At 37.8% G+C, this 18,070-nt stretch overlaps 3 protein-coding genes across 7 annotated transcripts in view; 2 read left to right on the forward strand and 1 right to left on the reverse strand.

Moving 5' to 3' along the window:
- The first annotated feature begins 205 nt into the window (after window positions 1-205).
- Window positions 206-7,247, forward strand: LOC139811188 (TBC1 domain family member 14). Its single transcript, XM_071775310.1, has 2 exons — window positions 206-2,785; window positions 3,558-7,247. The coding sequence occupies exon 1, from the start codon at window positions 893-895 to the stop codon at window positions 2,768-2,770; it is 1,878 nt and encodes a 625-aa protein (XP_071631411.1). The 5' UTR covers window positions 206-892; the 3' UTR covers window positions 2,771-2,785; window positions 3,558-7,247.
- Window positions 7,248-9,860: 2,613 nt separating this feature from the next.
- The window catches only part of LOC139812140 (netrin-1), a 198,669-nt gene continuing 190,459 nt past the window's right edge, over window positions 9,861-18,070 (reverse strand). Inside the window, exon 7 of the mRNA XM_071776762.1 lies at window positions 9,861-17,886. Within this exon, the coding sequence (XP_071632863.1) occupies window positions 17,742-17,886 (145 nt within the window). The 3' untranslated portion in view covers window positions 9,861-17,741. The remainder of the gene's footprint in view (window positions 17,887-18,070) is intronic.
- The window catches only part of LOC139812141 (uncharacterized), a 203,423-nt gene continuing 197,382 nt past the window's right edge, over window positions 12,030-18,070 (forward strand). For 3 of the 5 annotated variants that reach the window (XR_011731813.1, XM_071776764.1, XM_071776765.1), the window contains exon 1: window positions 12,030-12,167. Coding sequence is in view for 1 of the 5 variants with exons in the window: in XM_071776763.1 (XP_071632864.1) it covers window positions 12,106-12,167 (62 nt within the window). In the remaining 4 variants the exon portion in view is untranslated. The remainder of the gene's footprint in view (window positions 12,168-18,070) is intronic. The other 2 variants (XM_071776763.1, XM_071776767.1) reach the window with 2 other exon arrangements.

Consider the following 18,070-nt stretch of genomic DNA (forward strand, 5'->3'; position numbering starts at 1 on the left):
TGAATAAATTAATGTGAGAACATTCGCGCAAATTATCCGAAATTTTCATACAGATACTAAAATATTTCAAAAACTAAGTATCTAAAAAATTTTACATATTTTTCAGTTTTTCATAAATCAAAAAAAAATTCTTAGAAAATTTTTGAAAATATGATAAATTCTTTCACCAGGGTACGTTCATCGATGAATCACGCTATGCGTCTACATGTGTAGTGGCCTTTAGTGAGCAAGTAGCGTATAAATGACCGGATTCGTCGTGGAATGTGGAGGTGGAGATTGTGGAATTCGCTGTCGCTACTCACTTGTCAGTGCCGTGCATACTGCGTGCTAGTGCATGCTGGTGCACGCAATTGTTTGATTCGAGCTCGCAATCGTCGCAATTGATTTCAAAGAATGTGATCTTTCACCGTTGATTTCGGAGCTCTCGGTCCGGTCTTCTGTCCGATATTTTGTTACGCGCGTACGCCGTATTTTTAGACGCGACCGATCAGTCTCCTGGCCAGACATATAGCGACTCGATTACGATTTTACGAGGCGAGGCGCCCAGCGACGCGAGAGTACATACCACATCGCGAAATGACGCGCGCGTGACAAGGGAGAGTACCATCAGACCATCACCGTCTGGTCCGTCTGGCGCCGTCTGCTCCTGCGGAGGTCGCTCGGGGTCACCCGTTTCACCCGTCTGGTCGCCGCTCGACGTGTCATCGGATCGAGACGAGGTGTTATCGTTTTTTTTCCATGCCGGCCAGGTCCCCGACAATCGATAGGAAAGCATGCGTGTACACGGATTCGTGAGCCTCGCTCGTCGAGGGACTCGGCGCGCTTACGGCTGTCCTCGACGCCCGGAGGCGACCTGGATGCGCCCGCGAGGTTAGGTGGGCCGCGACCAGCCATGAAGAGCCCGGTGACGTCCCAGCGCCTGAACGGGACCAACGCGCATCCCGTCCCGTCGACAAGCCCGCTGCAGACTTTAGGAGGCGCCAAGTCCCGTCACAACAACGCCGCCAATAGCTTCCAGGTGGTGAAGGTCGCCGGACGCGAGTCCGGCTGCTACATCGCCAGCAACATCGCGCCGAAGATCGGCAAGCAGCAATTGGTGTCCCTGAACGGGGACACGGTGCGCTGCGACAGCGTCAACTGCGACGAGGCGCTGGCGTGCGATGTGGCGCCCATACCGGCGACGAAGACCAAGGCCCTGTGCGTGCACATCAGGGAGAACAAGTGGTACGACGCCGGTAACGTGGTCTCCGTCGGGGTAGCGGGGACCAGCCTGAATCATGCCCTGGAAAGCATGTCCCTGGCTTACAATCCTTCTACGAAGCAGCTGTATTCCGTGGAGGAGGCCAGGACGCCCAGCAATGCACAAATCGACTGTACTCCACAATACCTAGAATCTCCATGTAACGGTAAGGAACAAGCGCCGAGTGTGAAACTTGACGCGGACAAATATACGAAACTTGAAAATGTCAGTGCAAACAGTAGTCCAAGAAATAGTCTGCCACGCTCGTGTAGCAGCACAGTGTCTTCCCTTAGCGAGATATCACCTTCGGGCAGCTTTCTAGGATCCGACGAGCAACACCTCGTGGAAAAAGCCGATAAGATACCCAAACGTTGGGGATTGAACACGATTTTTACGAAGAATGTGTTTTCGTGGAAGAATAGAGGTTCTCAACAGTCGACACCTACAGGTAGCCCATCGAGAAATATCGACAAGGTAGGCGGTAGTACAGCTTTAATTCAACAGCCGAGACCAGCGAGTTTACCAGCTAAAAATGCACTGGAAGAAGAACGTCATCGAAAGCAATACAATGCTATTTTAGAGGCAGCAAGGAAGAGAGAACTGCGCGAAGAGAGGGAGCGTAAGCAGCAACGGGAATGTCAGCTGAGAGAGGAGAAGAGATTAGCCGAGGATTCCAACGCGTGGAATGTACACGTTTTACCTAAGTTCGAGAGTGTTAAGAATACGAAAAGAGTAAGGGAACTGTGGTGGCGCGGTTTGCCGCCGAGTGTTCGTGGTAGAGTATGGAAATTAGCGATTTCGAATAATTTGAATGTAACGCCGCACCTCTACAATCTTTGCTTAGACAGGGCAATGTCGAGCCCCAACAATGAGTCATTAGCCGCTATCAGATTAGACGTATCTCGTACCTTTCCTACCTTATGTGTCTTTCAAGAGGGTGGACCATTATTCAATAGCCTTCAGGGTATTTTGGCAGCGTATGCCGTATACAGACCGGACGTAGGCTACGTGCAAGGTATGAGTTTCGTGGGTGCTGTTTTATCATTAAATATGGAACCGCCGGACGCCTTTGCCTGCTTCGCGAATCTGCTAAATCATCCTTGCCACAGAGCCGCCTTTACATTGGACCAAAAAAGAATGGATACTTACTATAAAGTATATTCCAGTGCTCTTGCGCATAAGCTGCCAAAAGTCTTTTCTCATTTTACCGTAGCAGGATTAAGCCCGGACTTGTATCTATTAGATTGGTTGTATACTATATACGCTAAAGCAATGCCTCTTGATGTCGCATGTAGAATCTGGGATGTCTTTCTCAGAGATGGAGACGAGTTCCTCTTCAGAACCGCGCTGGGAGTGTTGCACTTGTATCAAGAAGAGTTATTAAAAATGGATTTCGTACACGGCGCACAATTTCTCACTAGATTGCCGGAGAATCTACAAGCGGAATCCTTATTCAACAGTATTAGTCAGATGTCTACTACTGTTGGGACGACAACATTCCAGCAAATGTTGGTTCAATATTCTTCGTAATTTAGTATAGCAAAGGTATAGCAAAATTGAAGTTTTCTTATTGTGATAACAAAATCTTTGTGCAAACAATTTTATACATTATTTATTATTATTTGAAATTAAAAATCTAATGACTTGTCTGAAATTTTTATATTAAGATATCATGATTTGTGTTTGTTTGCGAATAATTTGTACTGAATGTTTCAGAAACGACACATGGGAATATCGTTTCTTCGATCTTTTAGAAAAAGAAATAATCTTTATTCAAATCTTTTGTTTTATAATTGACACAAAAATATAATGTAGAGATTAATTGCACAATAGATTAGACAGATAATTTTCAAAAATTTATGACAAAATATATTTTTGTTATAAATTTCTGGAAATTATATATAAATGAATAAATTTGTTATGGAAATATTTTCCATGTAAATAATTGATTGTGCTATTTAGTCGTAAATATGTTTTTTACAACGAATGAAATTGAAAAAAAATGATCTGCAATATAAAACATGAATGCTCCATTACTAGATCTATGTATACTCGTTTACATTTTTTGAAACATGATATATTTTAAATTTAAATATAATATCTTGAAAGTACCTTTCAAAAAGCGAAAGAGAATATTATAAGTTAAAATTTTAACTTATTTGAATATATACATTTTATATTACTTCTGTTTTAGTTTTCATCAACTTTTATTATAGATATTTATGACGGTTTCTCATAATTTGTGATATATAAACATCCGAAATATCAATCTTGCTTCACATATGTATACCACTATATATGCAATGTTGCATTTCAGCTTTGAGATATTGATCCATTCTTTGTATATCCTCTCAATTTTTACATTCTCTTCAAGGCTGAAGGGAGATATATACTCAAATACAACAATATTATTCAGCTGCAACACAGGTATTATCCTCATAAATACACATTCACGAATATAGAACTAGCCAAACGAAAAAAAGGTTTTTGCTGCATAATATTTAATTGCTATTTAAATTCTGGACATGTTGATATTTCTGACGATACAGCATAATAAATATCTAATGAAACAGTCGAGATTACATACCGGGAAACGTACGTTTTGTCAAAAAATTTTGATTAATATTGACCACAAAAAAAGCGGAGCTAAATAGTGCGAACATATACACAATATACAATTAAAAAATTTCTAAGGAGATTTTTTATAATTTGAAATTGTAACATTTATCTTACTAAAAGTATGCAATTTATAACACAGTACTTTTTTGTCAAATTTTTCTTATATAACAAATTACAGTTTTCTGCAGTTGGAGTTTTTTCCAACGCAAATCAATGCACGTTGTTTGCATTATTTCGCTTCGTTATTTTTAGTCTTTGGCAATCATGGATCAAGTGTTGAGTACGAGATTATTGCAGTGAAGCGTATGATAAAATGTTTATGGTATACAATAGATATTTTACTTAGCATTTAGATGATTTTTTTTATTACTATCGTTACGGTGTGGCAAATTATTTAGTTTATAATACCGAAATCTTATCATGTCCCGTCTTTTGAGTGGCCTTCATAATGAAGATAAGATAAATTCGAGATTTAAGAATGTGCGAAACTATGCAATTATCGAATTTTATTCTCTAGGGAAAGTAATCTCACAAATGTATTTTCGTACAACTGCAATATGCTTACTGAATGTGCTTGTTGTATAACGCCCTGTTTAATACGGATGTAGGTAGAACGAAAAGATTTTAGGTCTCAACATTTCGAATAGATGATACCACCAATTGACCAGCCTTAAGGTTGCTATCCATTAATATTTCAGGATGACAGTCACGAGTACGTTACAGTAGCTTCACATACAGCATAGCTTGGGAGCTTGAAAATTATACAGAAGAATATAGAATATCATCATCTACCAATATAAAATTATATTCAAATATATATAAAATATATCTCTTTTATATAATGTGGGCAAGTTTTAGAGCAACGTGATAAAGTTAGAAACATCTGCGAAAATACTAGTCGCTGAAACAAACAATATGACATAACTGTCGCGGCTCATTAAATTCTCATTTATTTTTACGAGACGAGATTATCTATATTATAACAATATATATTGTGACGTTTTGGTTGTACCTATGTGTTTATACCTGTGCGGTTTTATATATTATGCGATAATTTGCGCGACTAGTGTGCAACCAATTGATGTGCTTCTCAATGACACTATATACAATACATAATATATGATTTATAGAAAATATGTGATTCTCATCGTATCAAGATACGCATACACGAAAACGTATTGAGACGTGAGACGTAAGTGAACTCACGAGTGTAATATATATCCTAGTTTTTAATCGACAATACTCTCATTCCATCCATTATCCCAAACTACTACTTAGCGTTCATGAACAATACATAACGAATAAGTTTGTAGATGTATATAAAGAGAGCACAAATGGATAAGACGTAATTAGAACACGATGAATTAAGTTATTTCAAAACTTTTAATACAAAATTGTATATCTATACGTGCGTAGGTTAACAGCTTCGTTCATGCATTTATCTACGACAGATTTTCTCTCTTTTTTTTTTAATTAAAATAAATTGTTAATCATCAAGTTTGTGTGGCAATAAGATATTAATAGTTTAATGCTCACGAGTTATTAAAATTGAAATTTTTAATCGATTATACAATATGAAATTATATTTTATACTAATTCTTTTGTGTTATCAAAGTTTCTATGTATTAAATGGCCAAAACATTTAAGAGTGCAATTTAAATATCTACATTCTATATACACTTCTGTTATTTCGCATATTTTTCAGCTTTGAAAGAGAGATTTTATAAAGAAACCTTATATAAATTTTATTTAATGATACAGCAAGCTTTAACTTTTCTTTCTGATCAGTTCTTTCTTTTTTTGTTGGGTTAGTTTTGTTCGTGTTTGCACACGTCTCGATTAATTAAATTGTTTTAACAACTAAATCATATCTGTGTGTATACCTTCTGTCTTGGATATAACGTAATTACTTTCGTAAAATGATCAACGATGATGTGCCAATCGTATCGAAGTTGTAAAGAAATATATGGAAGACATTTACAAGAACTATCTCCGTGCTATAAGCGCAAATCGATTACCAAGTTTTGTAATTATTAGCGTCACGTTATGCGGTTGGTTAATGTAGCGAATGTAATACACTACAGTTGTCTAATTTTTTAGTGATGGATGGTAATGTAATACACAACAAAATGCGACGTTTATGTCGAAAATAATTGTATCCGTTGCACGATCGAAGTGGAACGCGAGTATCTTATAATTTGTCCGCCTTATCGATTTAACGGTCGCATTATAATTACGAATGTGAGTTACTACAGCCAGAAATGTATGTATGTATGTATAATTGGATTGTACACGTGACGTATGCTTGTACATGTATTGATTGCATCGAATACTAGGTATATCTTTATATACCTGCGTTCTTAGAGAATCGCTTAGAGAATTTACAAGGAAAATATGTTTTAAATTTCACAATTCTTGACTTTTTCCGATTACAGTAATTGTATTAAAAATGCAATTTACTGTATCTTTAAATTCATAGAAGACAGTCTCCCATAAATGCGATAGATCTACTCTTAGTCATTATATTTTGAAATATGCTGGAATATACGACGTAGTAACACTCATTCTTGTGGATATACCTACGTGTATCTTGAATATTTGAGTTTTCTCTACTTAAGGTCGAAGAGATACGATGCCTAAAAGACATAATAAAATCGTGTAAATGCAAACGTTAAAGATCTGTGCACAAACAACCATGCATCATGCACTATGTGACACTTCTGTGTTCCTTGTCGTTAGTGCCTCGATAGAGGGGAACTCATTGTATATTTTATACGCGTTTTATCGTGTGTACATTTACCTTAAGTGCAATATTGTAATAATATATTTTTTAAGGAATCGATCCCACGATATTTATTTTGTCAGATCTACATAGATCGGTAAACACATGTAAAGTATACATAGAAAACGTTAGCGAATTAGAAGTGAAAAAGAAACGAAAGGGAAAAGAAATTTTCATATTTTTTAATACGAAATTTGAAGGAACTGGCTTTTTCGCAGGAAATAAGAACGTGAGATCGTAAAGCGGCTAGTGTTGCGTTACGAATTCCCAAAATCCCGTGGACGATTGCAATAAAACCTGATGCACAACCCACGTCTCTAACGATGCTTTTTTATTAGAGGAGGTCTCGCGGCACCGTCGCGGGGGCCGTTATGTACATAACGACACGCTTGCTTCCTAATTTAATCGAAACGTAAGGGTTAACGATATCTACCGCAATAAGTGTAACGACCATTTTTATATCATGTAATGGACTGCGAGCGAAATCGAAGACGTTGCTAAACGCGCGTACGAGAAACATTGTATAAATGACGCCGGCAACATATCTCTATATATGGACGATTTTTTTTCCTATACGAATAAAAAGTATGCTCTGTGACATCGAAACTTCAAAGTTTTCTCCATTTATTTTTATTCGGCGGAGATAAAAATCACTTTTGCCTCACGACGCGTTACGCGTTACGTTCCACGCACATGATATTATGTAGTCATATATGAAATAATTTTTTATTATAAGTTAATTCATTAAAAATAAATTAATGAATTTTTTAGCGCTATTCCGACCGTGCGTATCTCGATATTTTAATATTATTTCGCAGAAAGTTTCGTATATGTGTTAAATTATTGCAAGTTACCACTTCGATTCTCGTGCGTATTAAGATATTTCAAATTTGAATGATTGCTAATTTGCGCCACTCGACTTGCGCCATTGGTGTACCTCGTCCAACTTCATATCGTAACCGGTCTCGGAACGCGCCGCGGCGCGGCGATCACAGAATCGCTCCGTGCTTTTCGCGACGATTACCGGTCCGAAAAGTGAATCTCGCGCGCGAAAAGATTGTCGCGGATGTATCTCGTAAGATTGTACGTTTCTTCGTAACACGTTAAATGTCACGTACCGGCGTGCAATTTCGCATTGCCCGAGTAGTCGGTCGGAATCGTCCTCGACCCTCGTATCGTTTCGCCGACGCGCATCGAGAGTGCGGATGCACTCAGTGATCATTACCAGCAGGTATGTACACATATTTTCGTTCTATAATTCGCTCTCTGCGATTACATCATGCGATCTTGCTGTTTTGATATCGCTTCTATTGATTGTTGCAATGTTCGAGTGAATGTGAGTTCTGCATTGAATTGCGTAAGCCGCCGTATAAAAGCCATTGTCGTTACTATGGCTTCCCATTTCTAAAACGGATGTTTTTCAATCGTGGTTGAATATTTATATCGTAGCTTGGAGTTATCTGACATTTTAAAGCATTTGAGTTTTTTTTAAAAGCACAATTATCGTGATTATTGATTAAAAATCTAAAGGTGTTAATTAATAGATTGCATAGTTTGTAATTTTATTATATAATATCTTTTAAACATTAGATTTGAACATTACACATTTACGAGGGTAAAGGATTAAACATGAAATATTTAGAAGATTACAGATATATGTATATAATAAAATTAGGAATTGTACAATTCATTGATATATCTTGAGATTTTTGAACCAACAGCTACGATGATCGAATATCCAGATGCAACCTAAGCGCCCTAAAAAGTCGGAAGGCATTAACTGTGGCGTTTTCAGTGCTGCGATCTGCGATTGGCAGTACCGTTTTTGCGAGTCGCGGCGAATCTCTCATTAACGTTAATCGCAGTCGGGCAGTCGATCGGAACGCGCCGCGGTGATCGCAGGATCGCATTGAACCGCTCCGTCTTTTCCGCGATTGTCCTCGCCCGCGAAAGAATCTCGCGCGCGAGAGATTACACCGCGAATAGGTATTTCTCATCGGACGTTCTTCGCGAGTATCGCGTCAAGTATCGCGCGCGATCGCCGTTATTGCGATTCCAATCTCGGAGCGATCCGCGTCTACGTGCCGGAGTCGATCCGGAGTCGATCGAAATCATTTCCGCGTCGAAAGTGCATCGAGAGAGCGATATGCGCAACGATCACGTATGGACAGGTATGTACAGTCTTATTGTTCCAGTCTTAGAGGCGTTAAAAGTATCGAAAAAGCGCGAACGAGGCATCCGCGAAAAGCGAAGGGGAGTTCATGTCGGGAAACGAGTCTCGTAGCGCGGGACGGCGCGATTTGAAAAGTTCAGTTCCGTGCGCTAACGCCCTCTCGGCGTTGCGGCGAATCCGAGAAACAGTAAGCCGACTAGCCGAGACAGGTACGGAGGGTAACAGGTAACAGGGGAAATATATATTAATTTCTTGCGAGAATACGGTTCATATGTATCTACAACGAAATAATCGAGTTGAAATAATCGTGCAATATAATAATTGTTGTAAAATTAATAGCGAGTTATAGTATTGGATGTTACACGTTACTGCTCATTTTATCTTTGTTATAAATTTCATAAACTCATTTTCGAACTTTGACTGTATTGTTTAGGAACGTCGGGAAGCAACGTGTCGTTTCGCAAGAAAAGACGAATTAAAAAATAAATAATTGTGTTACATATATGACTATATAAATAGAGCTTTTACACGAAATCAATTCTGATAAAAAAAAATATCTCAGCGATGTTATAAACGTCCAGTCAGAAATAATTAGTCGAATCGACGTCGATTTAACGTCGATACATTGATAAATGGTCGATATCGAATACTAGGTTGATATTTTTGTCATCTTCGATCTCATTATAGTTTTTTTTTTATATTAATTCAGCAATTACGAAATATTTCTATAAGATTTCTATATATTGTCCTTCGGCCAGTTTTACGTCAAATCAATAAAATCAGTAAAATCGAAAAGCACAGTATGTAAAGTATATACTGTGTTCGATGTAGTGAATTGGTCAAATCACAATAGAAATATTCGCAAATTGCTCAATTAACATAAAAACAATTATGACAAGATAAAAAAATAACAAAAATATCAATCAGTATTCGATAGTAGGATCATTTATCGACACATTGATGTCAAATCGACATCGATTCGACAGATTATTTCTGGCTGGGCGGTCGAGAGGATAGGCGCGGCAGTTCTTATATACGGGATTGCATTTATTTCTCGTACGACTAATCACATTTATTACACCACAATACACGACGGTACACTTAATAATTTAATCGAGTCTAAGTGATAATCGGTACAGTAGCAATCGATTAATGCGGAGGTATAAATAGCATACTCTTACTGCGTAACATCGCGTACACAACTCTACGATATATGTACTTGCCGTTCGTAAATTCCGAATAAAAGTCGCATTCCTCCTCGGCGACAATTCTCGGCCTGGGAGAAATTCGTGTGTAATACACTTTTTTTTAGCCGTGATAGAGTTATTTTGTTACATCGAATTACGTACAGGGGCGTGGATAAGTTGCCCGTTAACGTTATATCATGTCATATCTGTACGCGACAGTCAGGGATTAAAGTCACCGAGAACTAATTGGCTAATCCATGTGAAATCGAGCGTGTGTTGCAATAACATCGATTTTTCTCTCTCTCTCTTCTTCTATTATTGGTCGCAATGTAATTATTGTTGGCGATCTATCACACGTGCGCAATATAATAAGTTAAGAAATATTGAAGAGAAAATTACATTGCGTTCTTTACAGATAGAGACTCTCTATCCATAAAATAGCTGCAGATTATTATCGAAGAGTCTTTAAATTCGAGAATATTAATAAAATTAAATAATTTTATTAATTGAAAAATTCTTAAATATATATATATGATTATTTTATCTTGGAAAATTATTTTACATTGTAAAATATGTATATATGTACGAAAATTTTGTAAAAATTTGAAAATGCCTTACTCGATAATATAAAAATGCCTTAAGTATATTTTATTTTTCGATATGCTAATTCAAGTTCAAATTAAAGTTTATTTATTCTAACATTTAATTTGTATGTGAAGATAGTCTCATATAGATTTAATAATTTAGAATATATTAAAATTAATAACAAAATTTGTATTAAATGTTTTAATTGGCTTATAAGTAAATTTCAGTACTTGAGACAGTTTGTACGTAACGTTAAGGAGAGTTGTTAAAAATCTAAATTATATGTCGAGATGAATGTATTCGAGATATATGCTTAACTTGTCGAGAAACATTCAGCAAGATTGAATATTCAATCCTCGAGAGATTGAATATTCGATCGAAGTGCCTTCACACTTGAAAGTGCCCTTCGGGTACGCGATGGAATTCGAGTGGCGAGTTTATTGACTCTGAATTCTTCTCGAGTTCGTTTTGCTTTTCCTTTAATTCCTTCAACGATAAGCTGAAAATTGATTCTCTTCCCTTACGGATGCGATAATAAATGATTTTATTCATGCGCGGTCTGCATGTCCGATCTATTGGTTTCGATCGCACGCGAAAAAGGCCTCTTTAATCCCCGACTGTACGTATTATTCGCGAATAGATGATATAGTCTTTTAATCTTAATCTACTAAAGCTATCTTAAGTTGGTACATTTTATACATGTAATTATAGTGTAGGTAATGGAGACGACAGATCTCATTTCAAGTTAAATAAAGGTGCTAGATCGATTAGTATAAATACATTCAATTTAGAGAAAAATTATATGTAAATTCCAATTTAATTTTTCTGTAGATTGCGAAAATCCAAATAAAAGAAATCATTAAAAAAACTCGAGAATGCAAATATTCACTAGTGACTCGAAAAGTGACATTTTACGTGTGATACATATATTTGTGGAAAGATTAAAATTTGATACTCATTTTCTGACTCCTCTTTTCCTTATTTTTTACGAAAAAAAATCAACAATCCAATAATTATAAATTTTTGTGAAATATATATTATACATATAATTTCACAAAAATTCAGAATCACCGAATTATGTTTTTATTGTATCATGTTAAAAATTAAAAAAAAAATTGTTATGTGAAAGTTTCATCAATAAAAATTATTAGATATATTAAAAAATTACATATTATATAAAAAATAAGAAACAATTTTTATTATTTCCGTTTCTTGTTATTAGAAAATAATAAAATTTAACATAATTCTGGAGTTTTTATCAAAATTATGTAATTGTTTTACAATTGAGATGTTTAATTATAGCTCAATTCAATTTGAAATAATAATTGCAAGAGTCTACATTGTAAGAACCTCGGTGCGAAACTCGGAATGCGAAAGTTCAATCGCCGCGATCTTTGATTTCAGGGCTCATCGTTTTGCAACGTGAAGATCGATCGAGGATCGAGATCGATCGTCTCCGTAGTACGTAGTATTATTGGCTCGCGGACGCAACGACGTGAACATCCGTCGTTCATCTGTGATGTTATCGATCGCCCGTCAGAATCGTTTCCACCGACATCACGTTCAACCATCGTTAAAATCGTAAGTACATACATACATTGTCAACTACGGCACACACGAAAGAGCGTACGACTGTTTTCTCCTCGTTCAAGAACAAGGGCGATCACATCTGATCTGTTTCCCACGGGATTCTCTTCCGGAAAAGAAACGCTCGCACGTGATTAGCGCGGCTATAGTTCAAATCTGATTTAATATTCAACGTGTAGTTAGACATCTGTCGACATCAAGAAAAACGTACATCCAAATAATTTTTTAATATTTTTGATATGATTTTTTAATATGACAAAACGTTTTTTTTTCTTTGTGAAGTCGAAAATCGCTCTATAAATATATTGCATTTCAGATATTCCGCTTATTTTTTTCTTGCGATTATAAATGTCTTTAATTAACAGATTAACTTATTGTACATTGTTTAAAATGTTTTTTTCTTATAATATATAAATACATGAATAATTTTAAATTACTGACGATTGAAAAGGAATAATTTTTTTTAAATATACAAATGCACGAATAATTTTTAATTATTAACGGTTGAAAAGGAAAAATTTATCGTGACTTGTGTTATGTCGATGTGGATATAAGAGTTAGAGTTTCATTAATCACACGGAGATTCAAAGATAATATGCACTTCATGCATAGCAATTAGCATCTAAACGAATTAATGTTAATACTATCGTCGCGCTAATTCGATACGAGCGTCGATGATTGTTCCTCCTCGAACGCGAACACGTGCACTTTGCATTTCCTCCTCGTTCTGATTTTCTTGCATTGTTCTTCATTCGTCGTGCTAGAAGGAAGAAGGCTTACATCGATCGTATAAGGAAAACATATTAGGAGGAGAACGTATTCGGCGCAATTTAGGAACTTGGCTCGAAACGCGATGCATAAAGGATGGCCTTTCTTATCGCGATCGCGTGTAACAGCATATGTTTACACTACGCGATTTTGTAGCGATATCGATATACAATTTTCTGTCACGTCGTATCATTTTTTTAAAATAATATCGCAGCGTTGTAACTATTACGATATCGTGGCGCGACATATCGTGTGTGATAGTTCGCATCTTGGTTATTATAATTCGATACACTTTGTAGCGTAGACGGAGGAACGAGATTTTATCGCAACGACGTCATAAAATTGAGTAGCGTTAAATTACGCCCCCGTTCCCTTCGGAGGATCAAAGTTAGTCTCAAAAAATTTTTTTTTATCGAACCACAAAGCACGTGGTTACAAATATATAAACGTTTCTACATATTATTTTATTACCTCTATATAAATAATGCGCTTGTGCCGTTTGATATTTGCGTATCCTTTTATCGTACTGTCGCGAGAACGACTTAACTCTGAAAGAATAGTCTTCTCGCGTGCTGGTGCTTTGATATCGGGAATTCGGAAAGGATCAGGTGGGACGTAACAGGTGGGTTCCTTAATCGCAGCTGGGTCATCGATTATGTCGAGTAACACGTGATAATTCTCAAACAATCCCCACTGATCTTTATTGTACGCTAAATGATCTCTTTATCGATATTTCATGCCGTACTGCCTTAAATCGTACTTACATCGAAGAAATATATATATTTATATATATATATTATATATTATGCTATAAAGATCAGCGATTTTCACGACCGACGATTTAACCGAACGACACCGCCGTCGTCGTCGCCGCCTGGAAAATCCGTGACGCAAAACGATCCGGGAGAGTGTCACCATTGATCGATAAACCCGCGACTCACGTCGCGACACGTGTCAGTGTGCTTAGCCTCTCTACTGTGTTTCTCTCCTCTTTCTCCACTACGTAATATAATATACCAGCTAGAAAAAGATCTTAATAATTTATATAGAAAATGTACAAGAAAATCTACATTCAACGAACGCGTGTGATATTTCTATATGAGTACGGTACGACGCGCGATGATCGAGCGAGCGAAGAATAAATAAATTAAAACAGAAGTCGTGAGAGAGGGAGGGGAAGCCCGGGGACGAGTTTTGTGCCATTTACGATCGAGTGGTCCGCCGTGTTGCAAAAAAAAAAAAACAACGCACAATGCAATTCTTTAGCATCTTAATTTGCTTCTACCTCAGTAGAACTTTAAGACAAGAGTCGAAGAAGACATTTATCTATCTCTCGTCGAATAGATTATTTAACACAGACACTCGCTGTTCGGTCACGCCTGCTCAGTCGATTTGCGAAACGCGTGGCCCTGTACACATCACTTTCGATTAAACACGACATGCGTATCCGTTTCTCGGCGCGAATGCCATACGTTCCAATTTTAGATGAGCGCATCTTGCTCGCGCTGGAAGAAGCGTTTAAGCAGAGCAAAACGGATGCTCGACGACGACTTAAATCCGTACGCCACGAATTCCTAATAGCTGTCCGTAGAACCGAATGCGTCCGGGTCGATTTATCTTACGTACCGACGTCTCCTTAGTACAAGATATGCGCGATATGCTTCAACATGGTCATCCAATTCAAACAAATCAACATATTTGAACATTTCAAATGTCATTGATAAATCGAACTTGCAGAAGCAGAGTGGATATTCACGCTTTCGCGTTTTGATATATGTACAAATCTTAGACAATGCGTGCAGAGGCTTGGTAAAAGAGTCAAACGAAACAATAGAGGGGATTTTATGTGTCTAAAGATCTTCTAGGTGTCTGAGCAAACGTTTACTCTACAGTAATACTAAAACGCGATCATTATCTTTATGGCGAGAGAACGCTGTTGAGAGAGATTGATGCTATAAAAAGTATACAGCTCGTACAATTTGCATCACGATTTGCATTCACAGATTCTTTAAAAAATCTATAGTTGATTTCCTTTGAGAAAATATCGAGAAACGAATAATCTTTAAGTCATAAATAATTGACAATTAAAAGTTTCTCAAAAACTAGGCGTAAGATATGAAGAGATAGTAGAATTTTTTTTTTAATTTAAAGTGGATTTCTATAAATTTATAATTTGAGGATTGGTTGTCAAGATATTTAATAGTATATTGGAAATTTACAACAAATAACCATTTTCAATAATAATTTCTTTTGGCATATTTTTGCTCAAGAAAAATCTTCAAAACAACCAAAGAGAAGTAAAGCGTGATTCACTATTCTGTAGTCTGGTGATGTTTAACGGATGACCGAGAGTCACATTAACTTTCTAGCAAGACGATCAAAACGATAAAGCTTCTCAGATTCCGATGTGTGATATACCCTTAATGATAATATATAACGGTTAAATATATTTTATGTCCGCGAACGTATCTTCTGCTTATCTACTTGCTTCGCGTCCGTTTTTCATTTCTCCTTTTGCCTCTCTCGTGGTTTCATTGGATTCTCGCGCTGTTTCCCTCTCACGCCCACTTTCTCCGAGTGCAAGACACAAGGCGGCCGCGAATAAATCAGATTTGAAATGGCTAGACGTGGTACATGTACATACGCATTTTGCGCTTGTCTACCCGAGACCGGCCTTTTAGTACCGACGGCGATACGAGCCCTCCAATGCTGGACGCGGTTGAATCATGCTTCCGTAGCAGGTGTGCCGCGGTTTTCTCAGGAATAAAGTCGAGGCATACATATTATCACACGTACCTTCACCTCGCCATTACTATTCCGCGACGTCGAAAGATCGCCACGATGCATAATTTGCCGTCATACATAGCGCAATTTTATTAGTGATTGTTCTTTACAATAGGTATTTAAAACACGGAATAATTTTTGAAGAAAGAGATTAAACAAAATAAATTATAAGTTATGAAAGCTAATCAGTATATTTACGATTCGATTTCGAAGAAATGAAATGAAACTTAGGACAGCAAAATTGAAACGGATGTAGAGAAGAGTCACATAAGTAAAGATCTTGTTTCGAGATATTATGATTTTCATTTTGTCTTACAGAATACTTCATAATTAGATACATTTCTACTAACGTAGCAAAATTATTAACCCATAAAGAAACAAAAGCACGAATCGAATTTTTCTTCAAACGGAAGTTCTGCTTGTGTGTCCCTCTCTTTCAATCATCCCTACAATTTCTGCTCATAAAATGAAAGAGGATGAACAAGATTAAAGACATCGTGCGTCAGCGATATCGTTCGATTTTTGAAATTGATTTCGCTTTGCCGAATCTATTAAGCTTTAATGACAGTGCCTTCTATAATATAGATGCATTAACGCTCCCTGTTCGTACATATCACGCTCGCATCACATCGCGCACAATCTATACACGTCCATGTTTTGTATATAGCAAATTGATGTTGATGAATATGAATTACCATCGAAGCGTCGGAGAAGCGTTTTGAAAGAGCTCGATTATTTTATATATGTTATAGCGATATTAATATCACGTTCTCTCGCGATCCTGTTGAATATTGTTGCACGCAAACTTAATTAAAACCATCAATTTCTATTGATCGCGACAGTGACGGCGCGCTACGAACATCATGATACGGAAATGAATATCTTTCGTTCGAATCTGGTTTGGATGTAGTATTAATGGTGCAGAAACGACGACATATTCGGGCGATTATTCGTCATTGAGTAACGGCTGTACCGCCAGGAACACCATACCGGCGACGATTTGCGGTATTCCAGAGTAATTGAATCTGTCGCGTAAATTCGACCCGACATTTATCTTACGACATTTCTCACGGACACGCGATTTATCGGGTGCGAACGGGTACGACGGCGAGCCCTCAAAGATTCATGCCGTTCAATAAATCGCTTGTCACGGAGAAATGTCGCGCAACAAATGTCAGGAGTGGAATCGACATCGAGGAATGCGCCTGCTCTACAGAGACGTTAGGTATACCTCAGACGCTATTCGTCCGAACAGCGAATTACCGTGTCAGAATAAAAAACTGTGACTAGTTTCATTCAAAAGAAACACGTGTTTGGCGAAAGCCAGGGCAAAGTTTAAGAGTTCTTCGGATCGAAACGAAAAATGGAAAGAAATTTACAAATGCAATCGATTGACAATACAAATCGTTTGATATTTTAGTGCTTATTCAATAGCGTGTATCTTGAACGATCGATCGCGCCTGTGGATCCCTTCGGGACGTTATCTCACGACGATATAGTCGCCTTCGACCATGCAACCTTTCTGCAAACGTGCATTGCTCGCGTCATTTCGCGGGGCGGACGCGCTCGTCTTGGAAAAATCGCTGCTTCCCCTTTCGTTCTCCTTTCTCGTATCTTGCTTTCGACGTAGGATCGTCGACAAGTATCGCGCGCAAAATAAAATCGGCACCCCGATACCGGTATTCGCGGTCGGGAAATCAAGATATGCAGGTTCCTACGAACACGATTGGGAGGGGATTGACTTCTCTCTTTTCCTCTCTGTTTCTCTCTCTCTCTCTCTTTCTTTCTTTCTCCTTTCTCTCTCTTTCTCTCACTCACTTACTCTCTTCCTTTTTCTTCTTCTTCTCTCTCTCTCTCTCAGTCTCACATACACACAAACATACACATATACGTACACACCCTCTTTCTCTCTCATTCTTTCTCTCTCGTTCTTTCACTCATTCTCGTTCTCTTTCTCTCTCTCTCTCTCCATCTTGCTTTCTATCTCTTCCTCTCTTTCCGCGACGTACGAGCATCTCAATGGCACGATCTCGCCCTTCGTTGGAAACGGCGCATTCGACGGTGCCATTCGTCGCGCCACTCGATGACGATCGACCTCTGTGTCACCGTGAGCCCACCTTGGCCACTGCCGTCACTCTCTTGGCCAAGGATCAAGTACGATCTGCGAACATAACAGAGCCGCGTGAGTATAATCGCGATCGTTGTCCAGCTGTCAGCTGTTGCCGGCCACTCCGCAATTTCTGACAGGCAGTTCACGGTCGTTGCAGCCGTGCCCGTCTCCATATTATCAGAGTTGCGCTATTGGAAACCTTGACCGCTTAGATTGATCTCGAAATGAGAACAAG

Source organism: Temnothorax longispinosus, chromosome 4 (genome assembly GCF_030848805.1).
Source record: "Temnothorax longispinosus isolate EJ_2023e chromosome 4, Tlon_JGU_v1, whole genome shotgun sequence".
NCBI lineage: Eukaryota > Metazoa > Arthropoda > Insecta > Hymenoptera > Formicidae > Temnothorax > Temnothorax longispinosus.

Coding starts and splice junctions, on each gene's coding strand:
- LOC139811188 (XM_071775310.1), top strand. CDS start 893: ATGAAGAGCCCGGTGACGTCCCAGCGCCTGAACGGGACCAACGCGCAT.